Here is a 24719-nt window from a genome sequence, read left to right as displayed (position 1 = left end):
GCAGATTCTTAACCAGTGGACCACAAGGGAAGTCCCCCCTCCACTACTTCTTGTGGAGAGAATAGGTGAAGGTGTTTTATCAGAGATAACTAAGACTTCCAAAGTAGGGAATATAACTGGAAGAGACCACTCCCTCCTCCTTTTCTCAGCACCCTTCAGCAATAGGGAAAACTTCTCTAGAGGACATTTTGGCTCTGACCATCAGTGAAGTCAGCAGTGTTCACTGCAGAGACAGAAGCACATAATCAACACTGGAAAATATCAGGGTGGGACAGACCCAAATTCCCTCCTTCCAAAAATTACAGGAGCGGAAAATGACCTTGAAAGAAAGAAACTGACAATTCACGACCATGGGTCATTTCAAGAAAAGAACTTCAGAGAACTCAGACAGCTTCTTATGTTTTCAGTTTATTCAAGAGAGAAGAGATTAACTCACTATGACATGGGGCCTGTTTGCCCCAAGCATGATGCATGAATGGCTGGGCATAGGCAGCTTCTGTCAGGGGACCAAGAAGAAAAGATAAGGGCTTCCCCAAGCTTCTGCCAGCAACAGACTTTGGGATCCTTTATTCACACCAGAGTTTCCCAAGTTTCTTTACAGAGAGGATTCATTGGAAGTGTTATCAAGTCATCCAAAGAATGAGTCCATCAGTGGGAACAAAGGGGTTGTCAAAAGCAAGGGGAGTATATCCTGGGGCCAGAGGGCAGCATCCACTTTACAGCTTGTCTGAAGACCAAAGTAACCCACCAGGGAGTCAGGGTCCACCTCAGAGGTCAAAGTGACCTCTCCAGAGTCTCAGCCTGCCCATCTGGGGTGACTGTCATCTTTCCAGAGAGGGTGGTCACCTTCTCAGGGACTCCAGCCTTCCTTCCTGGGGGCGTGACCATCTGTCCAGTCTGACGGTGCATGGGACCCACAGCTATCCCTCCAGGGCTCACCGCCAGATGGCCCACAGTGGTCAGGGGCTTCTCTCCAAGGCTCTCAGTCTTCCCTTCTGGAGCAGCAGTGAGCCTTCCAAAGGACAGAGGGGTCCTTGTAGGGGTCGCAAGCCAACCTCTGGGGGTTATGGTCATAGTTGCAGACTTTCTATGAGTCTCAGTGGCCACAGCCTCTCCTCCCGGGGGCAAAATGCCCAAACCAATGATCAAATCCCTGGTCATAGTTGGCATTTCAGGGCCAATTCTTGAAGAATTCACAGCAGTTGAGAACCAAAATTTTGGTGAAGGAGTTGAGCTGAACTCTAGAAGAAATCAACAGAAAAGGGTGAGACTCCTACATCTTCCTTCCCATCCTGTTACTGGCAGAACTAGAGCTGCTTCAGGGCTGAAGTACCAACTCCCAAACCAGAACCAGAGGATTTCCAAGTGCATCCACTTGTTGACACAGATAAAGTCTCCGCACACAGAAGCCTGGCTCCCCTACTTCAACATATCAACATGATCCCAGGCAGCCATGGACACTCAATGGGGTTTGCCGCATTTCTGGTTGAGGGACCCCAAACAGAAGTCTGCCAGTTCTCTAAGCTTAAGCCTTTGCTTTGATCTTTGCACCTTGAGCAAGACCTTACCCCGAAGCCTATTCCTAATCTGTGGAATCCACAGGAAGAATCCTTTTGTGTCCCCCTTTCGGGAAGCACAAAGTCCAGGCTGAGTGCAAGGAGGTTGCCCTAGAAAGCATGTTGTGAAGAATTAAGTTGGAGTTTCATTTCCACTCCTGTCTAGCTGTTTTATCTTTCTGAGCCCTGGTTTCCTCACAAAATGAGGGTTATAGACCGTCTCCAAGGAGATGGCAGCTCCAAGGCAGCTCTAGCATGCCAGGTTCCATCTCTGAACTGCCAGGGAAGTCTCTACTGTCAAAGAAATATCAAGAAGAAACTTAATTTCTTTTTCTGGTGTTTGTTGCATGAAAGCAAGGAAAAGAAATACAGAGATAAACTGATATGTATTGAGTGTTCACCATGAGCCAGCATGCTTTCATTTCACATCTCATTTAGTTTGTATAATACTGTCATAAGTATAAGGATTATTTCCATTTTGTAGATGGGAAAAAAAAGATCAGAGAGATCAAATGGAGCATGCATCCAAACCAAGATTAGAAAGCAGACTGGCCTGGCCATCAAAGCTTATTCTCTTCCTTCACTGTCATTTTGCCACAACAAAACCTTTAGATCTTACAGAAGGGACCCACCCAGTGGCTGCTTGTGCAATTGCCAACCCCAGCTTCCAAGTCATAGCTACTCACCATCATTCACCAGGAGATTATTCAACGTGTGGACAAGGGGGAAAGGGCCAGTGCCGCAGAAATTGCCCCTGACATCATCCAGGTCCAATGTCCACACCATGGCCCCCCCAAAATGCTCTCTCTTTATGAAAACTGCCTGAAAAAAAAGGAGTGGTCAGTGAACCCGCTGTTCTAACCATCCTCCAGACAGTACAATGGCAAAATCAGATGGACTCTCAGAAGGCAATACAGCAGGATGGTTAGCCACATAGCCTGTCTTTGAATCTAGCTCTATTGTTTATTAGCTATGGCATCTTGAAAAAAAGTTACATAAACTTTATGTGTCTTTGTTGCTTCCTGTGTAAAAAAAAAAAATGGATAATAACGTTTCCAACATTTTTAGGATCCAACGAATTCCTACATGCACATGTTACAACATGGATGGAAGTGAAAGACATCATGCTAAGTGAAATAAGCCAGTTACAAAAGAACAAATACTAAGATTCCACTCATAGAGGCTCTTAGAGTAGTCAAATTCATAAAGATGGAAGGTAGAGTGGTGATTAAGAGGAGGTGTGTGAGGCAAGAATGAGGAGCTATTTAATGTGTGTGGAGTTTCAGTTTGGGAAGACAAGAAAGTTCTGGAGAGGGATAAGTGTGATAGTTACACAACAATGTCAATGTACTTAATGCTATTGAACTGCAACAAAAAATAAGTAAAATGGTGACTTTTATGTTATGTATATTTTGCCACAACTTGAAAAAGAATTTTTTTAATCCCACATGTAAAATATTTGGAGCAATACTTTGCACATAGTAAATGTTCATAAATGTTAAGTACTGTCTGACTTCCCAAACTGCTAATTACCATTATCATCATACTAAACAGTAGACATTGCTTTATATTTTTTTAAAATCACCTCAGCATACCTCATGCCAAAATGATGCTATAAAGGAGGAATGGAACAGATAATATCATATCCTTTTCACAGATAAATAACATAGTCTTTTGTCCATGATTTTTTAAATCACAGATATAAGTAAAAGGCAGAGTTTAGACCCCAAACCAGGTTTTATCATTACTTTGCCAGCACTCTCTGTGCTGGAGGAAAAGGCAGACTCATATGCAAACAGCTGCACGACTTGGTAATGACTTGGTCAAATCAGTTGGCTTCTTTCTGAGATTTAATTTCCCCAAATGTAAAATAAGACAGCAAAGCCTAATTAATAAGTTTGAAACTGTGAAGATTCTGAGATTTTGTCCTACTTCTAAGCTAAACTGGGCTTCTCACATGCCACTAGTGGTAAAGAACCTGCCTGCCAATGCAGGAGACGTAAGAGACTTGGGTTTGATCCCTGGGTCAGGAAGATCCCCCTGGAGGAAGAAATGGCAACCCACTCCAGTATTCTTGCCTGGAGAATCCCATGGATAGAGGAGCCTGGCGGGCTACAGTTCATAAGGCCACAAAGAATCGGACATGACTGAAGCAACTTAGCATGCACGCATAGGCTAAATTAACCTGTTTGTTTTATATGTACATACACGCACACAGCAGATCTCCAGATCAAAAAAGTGACCATTTCTACTCATGGTAAAAAGTCAGATTAGCACCTGGAGTTTGCTCTCCACTCTCCAATTATCCACTGGTTGTGAAGGCAACCAGATATTCACCTGCATGTGCAGCAGAGTCTGCACCACAGGAGAAGAACCCCACAGTTACGAGTCTCAAGCTGACATAGGAAGCAGGCACATCTTGCCCTCCTCCCCTCTAGAGAGACCAAGAGTTTGGCTCTGGAAAGTAAACAAGGCCTCTCGGGGAAGGAGATTTTACAATCCACGCAGGTAAGGAGATGACTCTGGGGGAGAGGGGAGAGGAAACTTTCTGTTTAATTATAGCTGGTCTGTTTGCTTTACTTGGAATGCCTGGACAGTGCTGGAACGCTGAGAGATCCAGGGATTACTGCTTCCCAGTGATTACCTGCAAGGTTTCTTTCAGCTCTGAGATTCTGTGATGAGAGCTCTTAATTATGCTCACGCTGGGCTCACGTCCACCTCTAGCTTGGTAAGGCTCTATAATTGCCCCTCAAAGCAAGGCCACCCTGCACTGCTGGCTTCTGGCTTTCCCCAGCAGTGGGATCCAACCCCCTCTTCTGTGTCCTATGGATCATATATTTAATTATACCCAACTGGATAATTCCAGGTCACTGACCTTTTTTGTGTCTTCTGTTTCCAAACCACAGAGTAAGATCCTGGAAGCTGAAAGTCATGCTCTCTACCTTTCCTCACAGCGGGTCTCACCCAGGATTAGAGGAAGTCACAGTGACTCTTCATGATAACTGCCATATTACCTCTGCTTTATATCACAAATGTTCCCCAAAGAACAACCAACACTAGTCACTTCTGCATCACTTATGAGAGGAGACACTGTGAAATCCCTCCACTTATAAGCCCCCGACATCCAGGCAGTGACAGGCTTCTGACAACTGCTCATCATCAGTGGCCTCTCCTCCCAAACTTCCTAGTCCAGACCCTTATCATCTCAGATGTGCACACCTGAAGTGCCACACAGATTACAGTAGGATCACAAAGGGATATACTGCAAGCAGTTTCCAGATTCTTTCTAAGACCTGATGAATATTCAGGGTTGGAACTAAGAATTTCTACATCTATTAACTCTACATCTAATCTAGATGACTCCAAGCAGAGGCAGGTTAGGGAAACACTGGAACACGTCTTTTCTGTTTTAATTCACTATATAAAAAAAAAAAAAGAAACTTGCCAGGTTCAACATCATAGACCACTGTTGATATGGGGTGCAGTGGTGGTCACGATTACTAAAGTCTAAAGATTTCAAACTCACAAATCATATACCTGGCTCAGAAACCTTATTTTGCCTGAAAATGCACACAGGATGAAGGCCAAACACCTTCATCAGCATTCAAGTGTCTACATAAATCCTCCTTTTTAAAATAAGGCGATTGGGGTAGGTTTGATTAGGAAGCTCCAGTTAGATCAGGTATGCCTAAAACTTATCTAATATAGTCATTCTCACCTTCATTCTCCATGCAGTACACACACACCTATACACACACACACACTGTACAGACAAGGGCCTCACGGAAGCCAGAGGAAAACTATGCTGGAGCAAGAAAGGACCAAGGTCTTACCTTGTAACTGAAGCTCATGGCATCATCATAGCCAACCCACTCCTTCCCCTTGAAGGCATATGGGACATACTGATCATCAATCCAGCGCTTCTTCGCTCTCCGGACAAAGGAGCAAATCTGCCAGGAAGATCACCAGAGTAGTTCTGTGAAGTGCCATGGAGGGAAGCACCAGCAAGGAAAAAGAACCCAAGAATCCCTCACCAGGGGGTGAGAGGAAGGCGGACCAAAGAGGGGGTGTGGAAGCCACTCACAAAGGACCTCCTCTCTATTCCAAAAAGTCCCTACTACTGTACATTCCTTCCATGACATCTGTGATGGATAAACAAAAAGAACACTAAGCAGTGGGGGATAGCCTTAAGAAAACAAACCAGGGTTTGGTAAAATCAATACCAAACTACTACAGGAACAAACCTGACCTTTGACTAAACCTGTTCCTTTCTCAAAGACTTTTTATGAATAAGTATCTCCTCTGTTCACTGAAACCAACATAAACCACCCCATCTAGGCAGTTATCAAACTAACTTTTGAATCTATAATAACTGTAAAGGCCTGGTAGGCAGGGAGAACTAGGTTATTATAATCAAGAAAGCACTGAGTGTGGATTGGGTACCCAGCCCTGAGCTGGAGACCATGTGCTGCAAAGATGTGGACATATTCAACTTGGGCTGTAGAAGTTAAGGTGTAAAAGCTTTTCCTTTGGGGGTGGGGGTTGTCATTAAAAGTTTATCAAAATCTCTTTCATGTAATGTCCTCCAAGGACACTACCCTCAACTATGTCATCACTCATAACCATGCTTCATTGGATTAGCAGGAAAACATCTTCAGGAGCCAGGACAGAGCAGAGATTGGAGAGACCAGCACCTCCACTACCACCACAGGGAAATATACAGCTCGCCCTCTGGGGTCTGCTGTCCTCTGCCTAGAAGGTCCTTTCCATCCATCAGGATTCTGACTGTGCTTCACAGCTCTGCACAAAATTCACCTAATCTAGATCCTACAGCCAAGCAGTCCATGCCTCTTACTATCTTCTACTGTGTTTCACATTGCCCTGGGGCCATGGCTCTTTCCTCCACTGGAGCAAGCTTTGTTGAGATGGGGATTAGGGGGTGGAATTGAGGTAGAGGAGAAGGAATCTGTCATGGGGGATGTCTTTGAATCGTTTCAGAATAATCTACTAGTGAGAAGGAAGGAGTCAGGGAGAAGAAACAATATTGAGAAAAAACAAGATTGGCCAAGAGTGGTTAATAACTGAAGCTGGGTGAAGGGCATTTGGGAATCAGGAAATGAGAGGGTGTTATATTATTCTCTTACTTTTGAAAAAAAAAAAAAAATATATATATATATATATATATATATATATATATATATATATATATCTTGCAAATATTAATTAGGTTTATTTAGGTCATATAGTAATTCAGGATTGACTTAAATATTATTTTAGAATCTCCTAAGGAGTGAAATATCTGTCCCCCTCCATTCAGACTCCACCCAGTCCCTCACTTCTTACAAAGGACTCAAATAACTTTCCCCAAAGAAATGAGAGTATCCCAGAGAGTGGATGTCCCTTACCGCAGCAAACCATCTCCTTGTCCTATCTCTAGCCCTCAGTCTTGTCTTGGTCCCTTGTCCCTGCTTTGGCCCTGGGCTCAGGTTGGGGAGCCCTAACTCACAGACAGAGGTTTCCCATTCCTGTCACCTCATAATAAGCCAAGAAGCCAGCTTGCTTGGTGTACTTCCCTGGAGATGCTGGTCCCACAGCTTCTGCCCTCAGCTCATTCTGAGAGGCTCTGAGGAGGTGAAAAGTACGTCCATAGGTGGGAAGCCCCATGAGGAGCTTCTCAGGGGGGGCCCCAAGCTGTCGCCAGTAATTCATGGCATATGCCTGCAGGGAGGAAGAACACAACCCCTCCTTGTTACCAAGAGCCACTGGCCTGGCTCAGGGGTGCATGTCTGGGCCGCCTGACAGCTTTCCTTTTCTTACCGAAGATTTGGGGTCTCCAGGCAGAGAGAACAGAGGGCTATTGTGTCCTGTGACCTTTTCCCAGCTTCCATGTAAGTCGTAAGACAAGACGCTGATGAAATCCAAGAGTCTGTAAGGGGCAGGAAGAGGAAGTATGAAGATCATGCTAGCTAAACTTTCACAGCACCAACTAGCTAACTAGCTGAACATCGGCCACCCAACCCCCTGCAGTCTCTACCCATGGGGACTGCCCAAGCTGTGCTCTGCATGTGAGAGGCTGCCCTAGAATACACAGCCAGTGAGGGACAGCGGTGTGCCAGGACCTATGCCCTCCTGAGAGTATCCAAGGGGTCAGACCAGGAAACAAAGTGGATGGGATCAGACCGGGAAACAAAGGCATTCTGGCTGATACAAGTGCAGCAGAGGTCTGCATAAATAACATGTATAATTAGACAGCATAAAAGTGCATCCATCTTTCTACCATTCCAGGAGCCACTGAAACCCACCTCTTCCAAACAGCTTTCCAGATGGTGAAGTGCAATTGAGCCTTATCAGGTCACAGTGTAGAGGTTAACATGGATCATCTAATTTAATTTTAATCTAGCCAATGCCCTAAGTACCACAATTGCCTCTATTTTAAAATGAAGAAATTGAGGAACTTCCCTGGTGGTCAAGTGGTTAAGAATCTGCCTACCAATGCAGGAGACATAGATTCAGTCCCTGGTCTGGGAAGATTCCACGTGCCACAAACCCATGCACCACAACTACTGAAGCCCAAGCACCTGGAGCCCGTGTTTTGCAAAAGAGATACCCACTACAATAAGAAGCCTGTGCGCTGAAACTAAAGTGTAGCCCCAATCACCACAACTAGAGAAAAACCTGTGCACAGCAACAAAGCCCCAGCGCAACCATAAACAAACACGTAAAATAAAGAAGTTAAAAGTCAGACAGTTACCTAATTTGTCTAAGGTGACCCAGCTTGGTGAAGATGAACTCCCTCCATCCTGCCTGGCTCTAAGGCCAACACTAGGCAACTCACTCCACTGGGGTCCACCTTTCCTGCCTAACCACTCTCCATGGAAACCACTCTCCCTAAGGATAATCACACTCAGAAACACCCCCATTCATCTCTTGTGTTCTGCATCTAACTCAGCTTTCACATCTGTAAATACCTGATTCTTGAGCTTTGAGAAAATTAGTATAGAACTGGCATTTCCAGAAAGTTACATGCTTTCTTGGGGCTTCCCAGGTGGCATCAGTGGTAAAGAAACTGCCTGCCAATGCAGGAGACATAAAAGACATGGGTTCGATCCCTGGGTCAGGAAGATCCCCTGGAGGAGGGTATGGCAACTCACTCCAGTATTATTGTCTGGAGAATCCTATGGACAGAGGAGCCTGGCAGGCTTTATAGTCCATAGGGTTGCAAAGAGATGGATATGACTGAAGCAACTTAGCACGCATGAGCTTTCTTTGACTGATTTTGTGACTTTGGCGTGAAGATCTCTGCTCTGAAAACAGGCCCTGACTTGGCATTCCTGTTTTTGTTTCAGAGGCAGTAGTTGGTAATTCACAAATGTCTCTGATACCAGCCCTCTGGCACCCAGTGCACATCCACAGGGGACTCCAGGAAAACAGAGGCCAGGCCCCTGGATTCACTCCTTGAGGCCCAACTATGGGTAATGCAGATCTCTACCCAAGAGGATGCTGTGTGTCGCCTGGTGTTCCACCACTTCCCTCTGATCTCCTCAGGAAAGCCTGGGCTATAAGGAATAATCATCGTTCCCACCTACGCTCCTGCTAGGCCCACTTCCCACAGGTGTTCTCACAGCAGGGCAGGGAGTCAAAGCTCCAGGACAGTGCTGGGCACCTCTGGGTTCTGAGCCCAAGATGCCTTCTTCCCGCCAATGCATCCCCCCCAACACCAAAGGAGCACCCACTCACCTGCCCAGAAGGCGTGCATCATACGCTTTCCGGATGACATGCGGGTCCCCAGAGACGGCAGCAGACAGCAGCAGCCTTGGGCGCATGGTGAGCCGGGCCTCATTCTTGAAGGCCTGCAGGAGCTCCTGGGAAGAGAGAGGCAGATGAGAGAAATGGACAAAGCAGAGTCGAGTCGGGGAAAGCAGGAGTCATCCGGGAAACAATCTTCTGTAATAACAGAGCCCCTGGAGCCAGGAGAGTCAGACACAGGCCCTGCCCACAGGTTCCTGAGAAAGGGAATGTGAACCAGTGTGCTAAGGCATTGAGCAGAGGGCTGGCTGCAGGCCCAGGAGCAGAGTTCAGACAGCCTGCCTGAGAGAGGCCAGGAGATGCATGGAGAAAGTGTCACTCAGGCTGGAGGGCTGGGGCCAGGCCAGTGGTGACAGAGGGAAAGGCCTCCACAGGGCTCCTGCTCAGCAGCCCTCTGTCCACACCACTCTTCTGTCCAACCCTGGTCTTAGACTCCTCCTGTGCCCAGGGCCCAGACATGATCAAAATAGAATTATTTCTGGATTCGGGATCTGCCAAGCCAACCTTACCTCAAGTAAGAAGACAAAGGTCCAGCGGTCACGTGAGGGGCTGCCTCTGAGTCCAGGGTACAAGAAGAAGAGGTCCAGACCATCGAAGCCATGTGTCCTCAGGAGGGCGATCACTGAATTGACAAACCTTTCCCGGTTCGTGAATGTGGACAGCATCGTGGTGAACCTGCAGGAGGGCCAGGGGTGAGGCCAGGAGTGCTTTCTGCATAACTGTGCTCCCCCCAACCACTCTCCTGCAAGGCTCTTTGGTTCATGTGACTGAGGAAAGGAAGGCAGAGCTTTGAAACTCTCAAACCCTCTTAAAGCTCCACCAAGTCCTGGACTTCAGGCTCCAGGGAGGATTTGCAAACCACACCTGCCCCTGCCAGATGGAAACAACACTCAGCCCGGGGTGGAGACAGTGGTTCAGAACAGCCCTGCCTTTGAAAACCTGGTTACTCCTGGCCAAGCACTGACCCTCTGCCTAAACAGATAAGGGGAGGGAAAATAAGCCAAGGGCAAGAAGTTCCAGAAAGATCTCTGAGCTAATGGGCCCATAAGGTGGCAAAGAGGGCCAGGCTCTGACCAGGGGTTCAAGAGTCTCTGCTCTTCTGTTTATTGGCTGTTTGATTGTTTTCTATTTTTTGCAGTATTTTCTCTTCCATAATGAAGACACTATTGGAAAATCTTTAGTATAGTAAAGCAGAACTTGAAGTAATTTGGAGTTAGTCCTGCATGCAGTGATTAACCAGATTCAGACTTAGGCAGGCCTGGTTCCATTACCTGATCATCACCCGAGCTGGTCATCTCACAGGGATACCTGGGTGAAATATGGTAAGTTCCCTAAGCTCTCACTCGTGCTTTTTTGCCTACAAATTTGGAATGCAAACAGCCTCTTCAATCCTTTCCCCTATCAATCATGAGATAATGAGTGTAAAGCTGGCCTGCTCCCCACCGCATCACCATACCCCCACCCCAGAGAGAAGACCTGACGGCAGAGACTCACCTCGAGGTGCCGAAGTTCCACCCCCCAATGGACAGCAGTGTTTTCAGCCCCCTGTTCCTGTGATGAGGGACAGAGTCGGTGAGCTGGGTTCTCATCAGTCATTTGGGGAACAGTGAGAAGTAGTGGGGATGGGAGGAGGGGGAGGGAAAGGGGGCAGCAGGTGGAGTAACCTAAGGGAGAAAGGAGCAGAGCCCAAGACGGGGAAGAAGGAAAAGAGACAACAACCAACCCCCATAAAGGTCATCACACCCAGGACTCCAGGTTGTCCAAGCCCCCCAAACTCCAAAATCTCACGACATTCCCACAAAAAGGAAAAGAAAAAGCAGCCTAAATTTTCTCTTCACTCACTTTCTTGGTCAACAAACGTTTATTGAACAATTAATATGTGCCTCTGACTGCTTTGGACTTCTCTGGTAGCTCAAATGGTAAAGAGTCTGCCTGCAGTGGGGGAGACTCAGTTCGATCCCTGGGTTGGGAAGATCCCCTGATGAAGGAAATGGCAACCCACTCCAGTATTCTTGCTGGGAAAATCCCATGGACAGAGGAACCTGACAGGCCTCAGTCCATGGGGTCACAAAGAGTCAGACACAACTGAGCGGCTTCACTTTCACTTTTCACTTTCTGACTGCTCTAAGGTGCTTGAAACACAGCAGTGAACAGATGGACAAGCTCCCTGCTCTCCTCTCTGGAGGCTGTGCTCTAGTGACATGGATTTTCTTTGCCCTTCTACACCCAAGCGTGCAGCGACAGACTCCCCCGGGGAGGACGTCCCAGGAGGCCTGGGGAGAGAACACTGAACACCAGCTCTCTGCTGGGCACTGACCCAGCCACTGGTGTACAAAGATCATAGACACCAGCCCTTCCCTTGGGGCTCATTTGCAGGTGACAAATGGTAATGAAACACTAGCATTTGTGAAGCTTTTGTGACACGCAGCTCTCTCCGAAGCACTTGAAACTAGAATCCTGAGCACTGGGCTTGAAGGGGGAGTTGGGGGTGCAAGGCAGAGAAGAGAGAGGAGCATGTTCTAGGCAGGAACACAGCAGCCCCAAGGACAGGGAGGCAAGGATGAGCTCAGAGTGTTGATCAACAGGGAGCTCCCAGAGCAGGGACACTACAGAGAGCCCTTGACAGGAGGAGGGACACAAGGATCAGAGGAAAGGTGACGACTAACAGAAGAAAAGGCTTTACTCCTCTTTACCTGTAAAATACAACCCCCAACAGACACAGTGAACACACCTCTCCTTGAGCTTGTTGAACTCTGGGTAGAGGATTTTCTCATCCTGGGGATCCTTAGGAACAATCTGATTGTTGTTCATCGAGGCAAAGGCAAATACCAGGTGGGTGCAGAGAAAGGGGTCCAGATCCCGGGGCAGGATCGAGGCAGGGCCGGGCCGACTGAATGCCCAGTTGGTGAAATAACACACCAGCTTGTGGGCAGCACCTGGCAGGGGACAGCAGGCATTATTGGTAGAAACCAAGTGGAGATGGAGCTCAGCATCCACAGCAGCGTGGACACTTCTCTAGAGGCCAGTCCACTGTAACCCCCACCAAATACATCCCCCCCAAAGCTACACTGAGGGGAGGTCCCCCCCCTCACTGTCAGGGTCCCCCGGGGAAAGAACGCCTCATGAAAGCCTGGTCAGAATGGATCCAAGAGTCTGGATCCCGGCACAGAGAAGACCCAGCAGTGACCGAGAATTTGCTGCTGAGCTGCACTGGGTCAATGATCCCCGACGCAGAGCCAGGGCGGGCACGGGGGACACTGGACTTGGAGCAGTTCTCAGTGGACACTCTCCCCGGCTCTGGAGAGGACCACAGTTTCCTCACCATCGTGGTGTTTCAGCACGAGGAGCAGCCCTGCAGGAGACAAAAGAAGAAACACACGCAGATTCACGGGTACACCCAGAGTGACACACCCCAGCTCACCCTCCAGCTCCCACAAATGCAGACACACACACCCTTCCCTCCTTCCTCTTCTCTACACTGAGCAGGTGAGGCCAGATCTATCTAAGCTTCTTTCCACTCCAATATACTCTACGTGTAGACACACAGGCTTTGCATAGGGACAACCATGGCACTGAAAGTCCCAGCAAGGTTCAGGCCGGTGGTTCTCAACCCTGAAATTGTTAGTCACTCAGTTGTGTCCAAATCTTTGTGACCCCATGGACTGTAGCCCACCAGGCTCCTCTGCCCATGGAATTCTTCAGGTAAGAATACTGGAGTGGGTAGCCATTCCCTTCTCCAGGGGATCTTTCTCATTCAGGGATTGACTCTGAGTCTCCTGCATTACAGGCAGATTTTTCACTGTCTGGGCCATCAGGGAAGTTTCAACCCCGGATGCTAATTTAAAAGTAGTGATATCCTGGTTCCTCCCTCAGAGATTCTGATTAATTGGTGAAAGGCGAGAAAGGTTGAGAATCACTTCTCTGATCACTTCTCCTTTTACTGTGTCCTGTCCCCCTCTACCTAATCCGTGCCCCCAAGTCCCAGGATGCTCCTTGGGTAACAGTGAGACAACAAGCTTATAAAGCCTGGTACCTCTTGAACTAAGAGACATTGAGGGGCTGGGACCCACCACACTCACCAACCCACAGCAGCAGCTTCCCCATCTCTGTGGTCAGACAGCTGCAGGCCTAGGGCTGGAGCTCCTTTATATGAGATTCCCCAGGTACAACTTTGGGACAGCACTGAGACAGCCCCGCCACACACACACAAAACCAGTGATTAATAGGCAGCTGCCCAGAGTCACAGTGACCCCAGCATCTCCTCTTGTCCCGCCCAGCAGAGCCATAGCTTTCAGATCCAACAAAGGAACAACTCCCTCTGACACTGGCATAGACGGGTGTCCACCACCAGCCCTGGTGAGGGCAGGGCAGTGCTCGGCCCCTCTTCCAGTAATTGAGCCCCACATGGACTGAGTACGAGGAAGAAACACTGAAGGGCTGCAGGAATCCTACTGTTATGAGATTAGTGATTTGGAGGGTTGCGTAGTATAATGTTAAAAAGTCTCAGCTATGCACTCTGCCAGGCCAAAGTTTGAATCCCACTGTCAAAAAGCATAAGTTTTAGCATCTGGGGCAATTAGTCAGCTCTTTGAGCTTTAGCTTCCACACTTATAAAATGGAGGTAACACTTGAACTCACCTCCTAGGGTTTTATATGATTTAAAGAGATAAAAACTGTATGAAAAACTGTGAGTCCAGTGCTTTGCATATATGAGGACTCAGTGAATGGTAGCAGTTATTAGAGATGGCATAAGAGTTTGCCCCCAGAGCAGGGTTCTCAAACTCAAATGCTGACAGGCAGGTAATGTAAATCAGTGAAGAGGATACAATAGTTCACTCTCCAGTGGATCTGAAGAAAAATAGTACAAGTCTAGTAATACACTTCGGCTAACACGAAGCCTCTCCATTGGGAGACATCAGAGATTAGCATGAACAGCCACAAACTTTTGCCTTGCAGTGAAACAGAACCAATGTTTTGGAGGATTCTTCAATTTCTCAAGAGAAGACAAAAATCTGAACTCTTCTATGAGTCAACAATGTCTGAGCCAGTATACGAGCCGATAATGACACTGTCATGAGAGGGGTCACGAACCTAAGAAGTAAACTGAATGCAATTCTGGACACCTAAGAGCCAATTTTTTTTAAATATAGCAAAAATATTAAGGATAAATAAAATAGATATATAAGCCAATGATTTCATGATCTACCAGTTTACTTTTCTGCTAAAAAGGTTCTAACCATGAGTAGGTCCCATATTTCAGTGTCTGAACTCAATCACAAGGACCAAAAATTGAATGCTCTCTGTGTATCCACTATGCTTATCCTCCCAGAGACTCAGACTACTGCTCACCTAATCCACATGCCACTGATAGATTAACTAGATGTCAATATAATAAATGACACTGCAAAGTAACACTGGTTAGTGGTTGAATTCACTTCCTTTCCAGTACGAAGACCAGGAAAGTTTAATTTGTATCAGCAGGTTGCTTGGTTGTTGTTCAACTGCCCAGCCATGTCTGACTCTTTGCAATCCCATGGACTGCAGCATGCCAGTCCTCCCTGTCCCTCACCATCTCCTGAAGCTTGCCCAAGTTCATGTTCACATCCAAGGGACTCTCAGGAGTCTTCTCCAGCACCACCGTGCAAAGGCCGCAGTTTTTTGGTGCTCCAGCTCTTCATGGTCCAGCTCTCAAAACGGTACGTGACCACTGGGAAGATCACTGCCTTGACTATATGGACCTTTGTTGGCAGAGTAATGTCTCTGCTTTTCAAAACACTGTCTAGATTTGTCATAGCTTTCCTTTCCTGCCAAGAAGCAAACATCTTCTGATTTCATAGCTGCAGTCACCTTCTGCAGGGATTTTGGAGCCCAAGAAGAAGTAATCTGTCACTCAGGTCACTTTAGTTGCTCAACCATGTCCAACTCCTTGCAACTCAATGGACTGCAGCACACCAGGCTTCCCTGTCCTTCACCAATTCATGGAGCTTGCTCAAACTCATGTCCATCAAGTTGGTGATGCCATCCAACCATCTCAGCCTCTGTCATCCCCTTCTCCTGCCTTCAATCTCCTCCAGCGTCAGGGTCTTTTCTAATGAGTCAGTTCTTCTCATCAGGTGGCCAAAGTATTGAAGCTGAGGCTTCAGCATCAGGCCTTCCAATGAATATTCAGGACTGATTTCCTTTAGGATTGACTGGTTTGATCTGTCACTGCTTCCAGCTCTCCCCCACCCCATTTGCCATGAGGTAATGGGGCGAGAAATACATCTATTTCTGCTTTATTGACTATGGCAAAGCCTTTGACTGTATGGATCACAATAAACTGTGGGAAATTCTGAAAGAGATGGGAATACCAGATCACCTGACCTGCCCCTTCAGAAACCTGTATGCAGGTCAGGAAGCAACAGTTAGATCTGGACATGGAACAACAGACTGGTTCCAAATAGGAAAACGAGTACGTCAAGGCTGTATACTGTCGCCCTGCTTATTTAACTTATATGCAGAGTACATCATGAGAAATGCTGGGCTGGAGGAAGCACAAGCTGGAATCAAGATTGCTGGGAGAAATATCAATAACCTCAGGTATGCAGATGACACCACCCTTATGGCAGAAAGTGAAGAAGAACTAAAGAGCCTCTTGATGAAAGTGAAACAGGAGAGTGAAAAAGTTGGCTTAAAATTCAACATTCAGAAAACTAAGATCATGGCATCCGGTCCCATCACTTCATGGCAAATGGGGAAACAGTGGAAACAGTGTCAGACTTTATTTTTCTGGGCTCCAAAATCACTGCAGATGGTGACTGCAGCCATGAAATTAAAAGACGCTTACTCCTTGGAACAAAAGTTATGACCAACCTAGACAGCATGTTAAAAAGCAGAGACATTACTTTTCTAACAAAGGTCCATCTAGCCAATGCTATGGTTTTTCCAGTAGTCATGTAAGGCTGTGAGAGTTGGATTATAAAGAAAGCTGAGCGCCAAAGAATTGATGCTTTTGAAGTGTGGTGTTGGAGAAGACTCTTGGGAGTTCCTTGGACTGCAAGGAAATCCAACCAGTTCATCCTAAAGGAGATCAGTTCTGGGTGTTCATTGGAAGGACTGATGTTGAATCTGAAACTCCAATATTTTGGCCACCTGATGCGAAGAGCTGACTCATTTGAAAAGACCCTGATGCTGGGAAAGATTGAAGGCAGGAAGAGAAGGGGAAGACAGAGGATGAGATGGTTAGATGGGATCACCGACTCAATGGACATGAGTTTGGGTAAACTCCGGGAGTTGGTGATGGACAGGGAGGCCTGGCATGCTGTGGTCCTTGAGGTCACAAAGAGTCAGACACGACTGAGCAACTGAACTGAACTGAATGGGGCCAGACATTATGATCTTAGTTTTTGTTAATATTTAGTTTTAAGCCGGCTCTTTCACTCTCCTTCTTCACTCTCATCAAGAGGCTCTTTAGTTCCTCTTTGCTTTCTGCCATTAGAGTGGCATTTTCCGCACATGTGAGGTTGTTGATGTTTCTCCCACCTATCTTGATTCCAGCTTGTAACTCATCTAGCTTGGCATTTCTCATGATTTGCTCACTGTATAGATTAAACAAACATGGTGACAGCAGACAGCCCTGTTGTACTCCTTTCTCAATCCTGAACCAATCAGTTTTTCCATACAGGGTTCTGACTGTTGCTTCTTGACCTGCATACAGGTTTCTCAGGAGACAGGTAAGATGGTCTGGTATTCCCATCTCTTTAAGAGTTTTCTGCAGTTTATTATGATCCACACAAAGACTTTGGCTTTGAAACAGAGATAGATGTTTTTCTGGAATTTCCTAGCTTTCTCTGTGATCCAACAGATGCTGGCAATTTGATCTCTGGTTCCTCTTTCCTTTTCTAAACTCAGTTTGGACATCTAGAAGTTCTTGGTTCACATAAAGCTAAAGCCTAGCATGAAGGATTTTAATCATGACCTTATTAGCATGGGAGATGAGTACAACTGTCCGATGGTTAGCACATTCTTTAGTACTACCTTTCCTGGGACCTGGGATGAGGATTGACCTTTTTCAATCCTGTGGCCACAGCTGGGTCTTCCAGATTTGCTGACATATTGAATGCAACACCTTGATGGCACCATCCTTTAGGGTTGTGAATGGTTCTACTGGAACTCCGTCACATCCACTAGCTTTATTAACAGCAGCGCTTCCTAAGGCCCACTTGACTTCGTTCTCCCAAATGTCTGATTCTGGGTGGCTGACCACACCACTGTAGCAATCTGGTTCATTTGGATCTTTTTTGTACAGTTCTTTTCTGTATTTGTCCCATCTCTTCTTGATCTCTTCAGCGACCTAGGTCTCTACTGTTTGTGTCCTTTATTGTGCTCATCTTTGGGCAAACTGTTCCCTGGATATCTCCAATTTTCTTGAAGAGATCGCTAGTCTTTCCCCTTCTGTAGTTTTCTTCTAGTTTTATACACTGTTCACTGAAGAAGGCCTTCTTGTCTCTCTGTGCTGTTCTTTGGAAATTTGTGTTTAGCTGAATATACTTTTCCCTTTCTCCCTCACTTTTTGCTTCTCTTCTTTTTTTAGCTATTTGTAAGGCCTCCTCAGATAACCACTTTTCCTTCTTGCTTTTCTTTTTCTTTGTGATGGTTTTGTTTGCCACCTCCTGTACAATATTATGGACCTCCACCCATAGTTCAGTGACTCTGTCTACCAGATATAATCCACTGAATCTATTTATTACCTCCACTGCATATTAATAGGGGATTTGATTTAAGTTGTACCTGGCTGGCCTAGCGGTTTTCCCTGCTTTCTTTAGTTTAAGCCTGAATATTGCAATGAGAAGCTGATGATCTGAGCTACAGTCAGCTCCAGGTCTTGCTTTTGCTGACTATAAATAGCTTATCCATCTTCGGTTAAAAAAAAATGTAATCAACTTGATTTCGGTATTGATCGTTTGGTGATGTCCATGTGTAAAAGTTGCTTCGTATCATGGAATAAAAACAGTAAGTGGTATAGAATGTTTAGGGTGAGGATATTTCACTGAAACTTGGGAAAGCCCGAGGGAATACTCCACCCAACAGAAGCTGTGTCTCCATTTTTTCATCCCTCTTTGCCTGCCTTTATGTATTCAATCAATATTTGTTGAGAACAGGCCAGGTCCTGATAGACATCCTAGGTACATGCTGATCAAGACACAGTTTCTGATCAAGGAGCTTCCAGTCTAGTGAATACATGGATCACATCTCCCAGAGTGTGTGTCTTCTCTCTTGTATCTCTTGGATAAGTGCAATGGGAGACATAAAAGTTTTGCTTCAAAACAGCCTTGCGATCAGGTTCCTGCTCTGCAGTATTGTTAGGTCCTGCCTGCATGTTCAGTGCTGAACTCCATACCTTGGTCTCATATTAACCTGAATCAGGAGATAATTAAGCCTCCTGAATGCAATCCTGGATCAGGTACAGCAGCCTTCACGATTGGCTGGATTACCCTGATGTAGTTCCTAACTCTAGTGACCAAGCTACTGTTTCCTAATTCCTAGCCCTGTGCCCTAAATCTTGTTTCTAGGTCTCTCCTTGGATTTTTCTTTCTGAATTATAAACTGTAGGCACCACAGTTAGTTTCTAGTGCCTGGGTCCTGACTCACTCTTGCCAGGCTCCTGGGGCCTTACTGCCGGCCTTTTAAGACCTCCCTGATGTGAATGCTTGCCTCTTTCTGCTTCTGAGCCGCCTCTCAACCTATCTCCTGCCACCCAGATTCTACATCACTGAGATTTCCCACGAGGTTTGTGCTCTTACACCCAGACTTCTGGCAGGGGGCTGGCTGTTAATCCTGCCCACCATGGAGCCAAATCTGCCTGCCAGCTGAAGCTCCTTCATCTGTACCTGGGCCGGTATTCTGGGCTCCTGTTCTGCTGTAGTGGGCAAGACTCGATCCCAGACCTACCTGTCCCATATCCTCAAAAGTGACTGATGATGCTGAGAAGAATGGCAAGATATAACAATGGATGCCCAGAAGTGACCTTTTCTTCATTCAGGGGTGACTGTGCCAAAGAGTGGGCAACTAAAGCTCTGTGTGTAGGAGATGATGAACAGTGAAACGCTGGGCTATGCTGAAAACCAGCGTGCCATGTCGCTCCAGTCACTCCCGATCCTCCTCCTTGAGTTCCTGCTGGCAAAATACAACCACTGCTTTGTATCTTTACACACCCACCCAGATACTTGGAAAACACTCCTTCCCAGTGCTTAGCCTGTTCTCATGAAATAAGAAAAGACACTTACAAATGTCTTTTAGTTGACCTGCTAAAGAAATTCCACAGCAAACAATCCTTCCCATATTCTACAGCACTCCACTAAATGAGGGCAAGATCACAGATGGGAAGGGCTTTGGGTTTAACAAAGCGTTTGGCAACATTTTTCATGATTTTCATGTGGAAGAATTAGAGAAATATGACTTAAACAAAAGCAACTGGTTGAATAATATAAGAACACAAAGAGTGTTGACTGCAGGTCAGTGTGAACTTGAAAGAGCTTTACCACATCTCTAAAATGAAGGAGATGAACTAGAGCATTGTTTCCCAATATTTAATATAAAAGATTTCTGGTTCATTAGGATTTTTTAGTTTAATATTTATGTATTTATTTTAGTGTCTACTAGAAAATGTTTACTATCCCAAAGTCCCATGATTTCATAGATATTACTTGAGTGTAAAAATTGAGGAAATTCAAAAAGGAATATTTTAATAAAGTAGTAAAGGTAAAACCTATTCAGTCTCCTTAGAAGTCATTTTGAGAACACTATAATTCTAAACACATCCTATAGCCCAGCAACTTCATTTCTAGAAATTTGCCATATAAATATATCTGTCCCCAAGTAGACAAAGAAAGTATGTTCACTGCAGTTTTATTAATAACAACAAAGAAAAAGCAAAACAAAATGATCATTATTTGGAGCACATCCATGTTACTGCACATCCACGCAATGGCCTCTCTTTGCCTTTTAAGCCAGTGTTCTCAACTGGGCAATAATTTGCCCCCCATAGGACATATGGCATTGTCTGGAGACAAGTTTTGGTTGTCACAGTGGAGGCAGGAGTGCTACTAGGACCAGGTGGGTAAAGCCAGGGATGCAACTAGTCATCCTACAATGCACAAGACAGACCCCCACAGCCAAGAATTATCCAGTATTGATAATTAAAATCCCAAGGATGAAACATCCTGGTTAAATCACAATTGCTTTCATTGTTGCTCCTGTTCTCATTCTTTTAATTCCATCACAAACCAGAGATTAGGTATCTACTCATCCCTTATTACCTTAAATTTAAACAACAGTTTCATCTGTTGCAAAGTGAGCTCTTTTAGTGAGGAGACATGGTCAATTTAACTTTGTAGCCCCAGAACCAACAATGAAGTGGTCTGCCTTCGGAATGAATGGACTAAGAAAAGGCACAGCCAAGGAGCCAAGGAGCACACTCTGGCCTAGAAAGAGGCAGCTGACATTGTTACAGAAGCAGGGCTTATAACAGGTATATTTTACATTACTTGTTTTCATCTCCCCATTTCCCTCCTGCTACTTTATCTGAGGACAGTAATGATGGCTGTTTAGCTTTAAGGTGAAAGTATGGACAAATGAACACTGTTCCATGATGATAAATAGTTGAGGGAACTTTGGGCATCTTTTATGTTGAGGACATGAAATTTTACCTGCATCTCAGACAAGAAAGGACACTAGGGGCAAACAGGGTGGAACATAACAGATATTTCCCAATCATCCCTCTTCCTCCCCATCCTTCTCCACCTTGCTCTCCAACCCTGGAAGTCAGTCTGTTTGGACTATATCCAATTAGCTCAGTAGGCTCTGCTTTACTGAAAGGTAGAGTGAGGAGGAGAGTGAGGTCAGGGTGTTTACTCCCCTGATCTTTCCCAGTGAAGTCACATCAAGGTGATTATATCCCTCCATCGAGAGTCACTGCTCCTCTCAAGGAAGACTGCTCTATCTGACTCTCTCTTCTTCCAGCGTCAGATAACCTCTTCCTGGAACAGCTCCACTGTTCTAGCCCTGGCTTCCTACACTAGCTCTGTGGTTCCCCTATGTGTGTGCGTGCAAGTTCAGTCTCAGTCGTGACCGACTCTTTGCGACCCCATGGACTGTAGCCAGCCAGGCTCCTCTGTCCATGTAATTTCCCAGGCAAAAATATTGGAGTGGGTTGCCACGCCCTGCTCCAGGGGATCTTTTCAACTCAGGGACCAAACCCATGTCTCCTGCGTCTCCTACATTGGCAGGCAGGTTCTTTACCACTGTGCCACTTGGGAAGGCCGTGGCTCCCCTACACCATTCCCAAAACTCTGTAATTAATCCCTTTGTAAATAAACCCTCCTCAAATTACCTTAATTTGAATGTACATCTGTTTTCCTTCAGTTCAGTTCAGTCACTCAGTCGTGTCCGACTCTTTGTGACTCCATGAATCACAGCACACCAGGCCTCCCAGTCCATCACCAACTCCCGGAGTTTACTCAAACTCATATCCATCGAGTTGGTGATGCCATCCAGCCATCTCATCCTCTGTCGTCCCCTTCTCCTCCTGCCCTCAATCCCTCCCAGCATCAGGGTCTTTTCCAATGAGTCAACTCTTCACATCAGGTGGCCAAAGTATTGGAGTTTCCACTTCAGCATCAGTCCTTCCAATGAACACCAAGGACTGATCTCCTTTAGGATGGACTGGTTGGATCTCCTTGCAGTTCAAGGGACTCTCAAGAGTCTTCTCCAACACCACAGTTCAAAAGCATCAATTCTTCAGCACTCAGCTTTCTTCACAGTCCAACTCTCACATCCATACATGACCACTGGAAAAACCATAGCCTTGACCAGGCGGACCTTTGTTGGCAAAGTAATGTCTCTGCTTTTTAATATGCTATCTAGGTTGGTCATAGCTTTCCTTCCAAGGAGTAAGTGTCTTTTAATTTCATGGCTGCAATCACCATCTGCAGTGATTTTGGAGCCCAGAAAAATAAAGTCTGACACTGTTTTCACTGTTTCCCCATCTATTTGCCATGAAGTGATGGGACCAGATGCCATGATCTTAGTTTTCTGAATGTTGAGCTTTAAGCCAACTTTTTCACTCTCCTCTTTCACTTTCATCAAGAGGCTTTTTAGTTCCTCTTTACTTTCTGCCATAAGGGTGGTGTCATCTGCATATCTGAGGTTATTGATATTTCTCCCGGCAATCTTGATTCCAGCTTGTGCTTCTTCCAGCCCAGCATTTCTCATGATGTACTCTGCATATAACTTAAATAAGAAGGGTGACAATAGACAGCCTTGACATACTCCTTTTCCTATTTGGAACCAGTCTGTTGTTCCATGTCCAGTTCTAACTGTTGCTTCCTGACCTGCATATAGGTTTCTCAAGAGGCAGGTCAGGTGGTCTGGTATTCCCATCTCTTTCAGAATTTTCCACAGTTTATATTGTGATCCACACAGTCAAAGGCTTTGGCATAGTCAATAAAGCAGAAATAGACGTTTTTCTGGTACTCTCTTGCTTTTTCGATGATCCAGTGCATGTTTGCAATTTGATCCCTGGTTCCTCTGCCTTTTCTAAAACCAGCTTGAACATCTGGAAGTTCTCGGTTCACGTATTGCTGAAGCCTGGCTTGGAGAATTTTGAGCATTACTTTACTAGCGTGTGAGATGAGTGCAACTGTGTGGTAGTTTGAGCATTCTTTGGCATTGCCTTTCTTAGGGATTAGAATGAAAACTGACCTTTTCCAGTCCTGTGGCCACTGGTGAGTTTTCCAAATTTGCTGGCATATTGAATGTAGCACTTTCACAGCATCATCTTTCAGGATAGGACACCACCTGATATACCATATAAACTTTGATCATGTTGCTTATTATTTATGAACCTGTTTTTTCTATAATGTTAAAATAATAACTATCTTTCAGAGTATTCAGATTATTAAAAGTCTTACTTTAAATAGAGTGTTTAAAGGACACATACACCAAAATATGGAGCTTCCCCAGAGCTCAGTAGGAAAGAGTTTGCCGCAATGCAAGAGACACAGGAGACATGGGTTCAATCCTTAGGTCAGGAAGTCCCCTCAAGAAGGAAATGGCAACCCACTCCCATATTCTTGCCTGGAAAATCCCATGGACAGAGAGGCCTGGTGGGCTACAGTCCACAGGGTCATAAAGAGTCAGACACAAGTGAAGTGACTGAGCATGCACACACACACTCAAAAAGATAATGCATCATTAACTATTTGCATTTGTTAGGTGCAAAAAAAACTTTACTAGATACATTCAAACAAAATGAAAACTTATTAACTCACATTAACAGAAACCCAGAAGAGGTGGATTAATCAGCACTGCTTAATTCAGTTGTTCAGCAGCAGCATCCAAGACCCAAATTCTTCTCTAATGTTTTTCTTCTCTACAGGACGGGGCCACCTGTGTCTGGACAAGATCAAAGTTCTGTTAGTAAAGATGGAAGAAGGAGGGAAAATAGATGTTAGACAGCCAAATGCACCTGCTACGCTATTAGTAAAGTCCATGGTAATAAGCAGCTACTCAACCTCTCTGACAGCACACAAGAATGGAAGGGGACCAGAAAGACTCTTGAGGAAGGTGAGATGGGATCAGCAGAGCACAATCAGAACAAGAAAAAAAAATACCCTTCACAGAAACCAACAAAGAGAGGCTGTTATTCCTGATGACAGTGATGAGCTTGCAGAACAATTCCATAACTCTTGACAACAGCTTCTACTTCACTTCCAACCTCACAGAACATGCACTAGCTGTTCTTCATGTGGGTCAGTTGTTCCCCACTGACCAAGACAGTAGTTGTCAGGGTGGTGGAGTTGCAAACAACGGACAGCAACTCTCGCTAAATAATTGCAAACAGGAATTCAGAGGGAAGCCTCTTTGAATCAATGGGCATGTTGTACAACCAGTCTTTTTTTTTAAGATATAGCTGACTTATAATATTAGTTTCAGTGGTTCAATATTTTTACAGGTTAAAGTCCATTTAAAGTTATTACAAAAGAATGGCTCTATGTCCCTGTGCTAATATGTCCCTGTTGATTATTTATTTTATACATAGTATTTTGTGTCTGTTAATCCCATACCCCTATCTCGCCCCTCACTCTCTTCCTCCTCTCCATGTAACCATTAGTTTGTTCTTTATATCAGCAAGTCTGTCTGTTTTGTTTTATATATCCATTTATATTTTAGATTACACCTGTAAGTGATAACAAAAGAGTATTTGTTTTTATCCACCTAACATTTCACCAAGCATTATTCTCTCTAGGTCCATCACATTGTTGTAAATGGCAGAATTTCACTTTATGGCTGAGTAAAATTCCATTGTATATAAATATA

At 45.4% G+C, this 24719-nt stretch overlaps 1 protein-coding gene across 3 annotated transcripts; it reads right to left on the bottom strand.

Moving 5' to 3' along the window:
- Nucleotides 1-390: 390 nt before the first annotated feature.
- LOC122436546 (oviduct-specific glycoprotein) lies at nucleotides 391-24719 on the bottom strand. 3 transcript variants are annotated; one of them, XM_043460342.1, is made up of 11 exons: nucleotides 24618-24719; nucleotides 23672-23795; nucleotides 12094-12714; nucleotides 10857-10913; nucleotides 9872-10037; nucleotides 9294-9418; nucleotides 7374-7482; nucleotides 7089-7274; nucleotides 5390-5506; nucleotides 2243-2378; nucleotides 397-1241 (listed from the first exon to the last, which is right to left on the bottom strand). In XM_043460342.1, exons 3-11 carry the CDS (start codon nucleotides 12171-12173, stop codon nucleotides 775-777), a joined length of 1443 nt encoding a protein of 480 aa, XP_043316277.1. In that variant the 5' UTR covers nucleotides 12174-12714; nucleotides 23672-23795; nucleotides 24618-24719; the 3' UTR covers nucleotides 397-774. The 3 variants fall into 3 exon arrangements, with proteins under 3 accessions (XP_043316276.1, XP_043316277.1, XP_043316278.1); XM_043460341.1 differs by having other exon boundaries at nucleotides 391-1241; nucleotides 23672-24719; XM_043460343.1 differs by lacking the exons at nucleotides 23672-23795; nucleotides 24618-24719 and adding an exon at nucleotides 19293-19338.

The sequence above is a fragment of the Cervus canadensis genome, chromosome 2, assembly GCF_019320065.1.
Source record: "Cervus canadensis isolate Bull #8, Minnesota chromosome 2, ASM1932006v1, whole genome shotgun sequence".
Classification (NCBI taxonomy): domain Eukaryota; kingdom Metazoa; phylum Chordata; class Mammalia; order Artiodactyla; family Cervidae; genus Cervus; species Cervus canadensis.
Note: the sequence above shows the minus strand (reverse complement) of the source record. Positions and strands in the feature narration are given on the sequence as shown.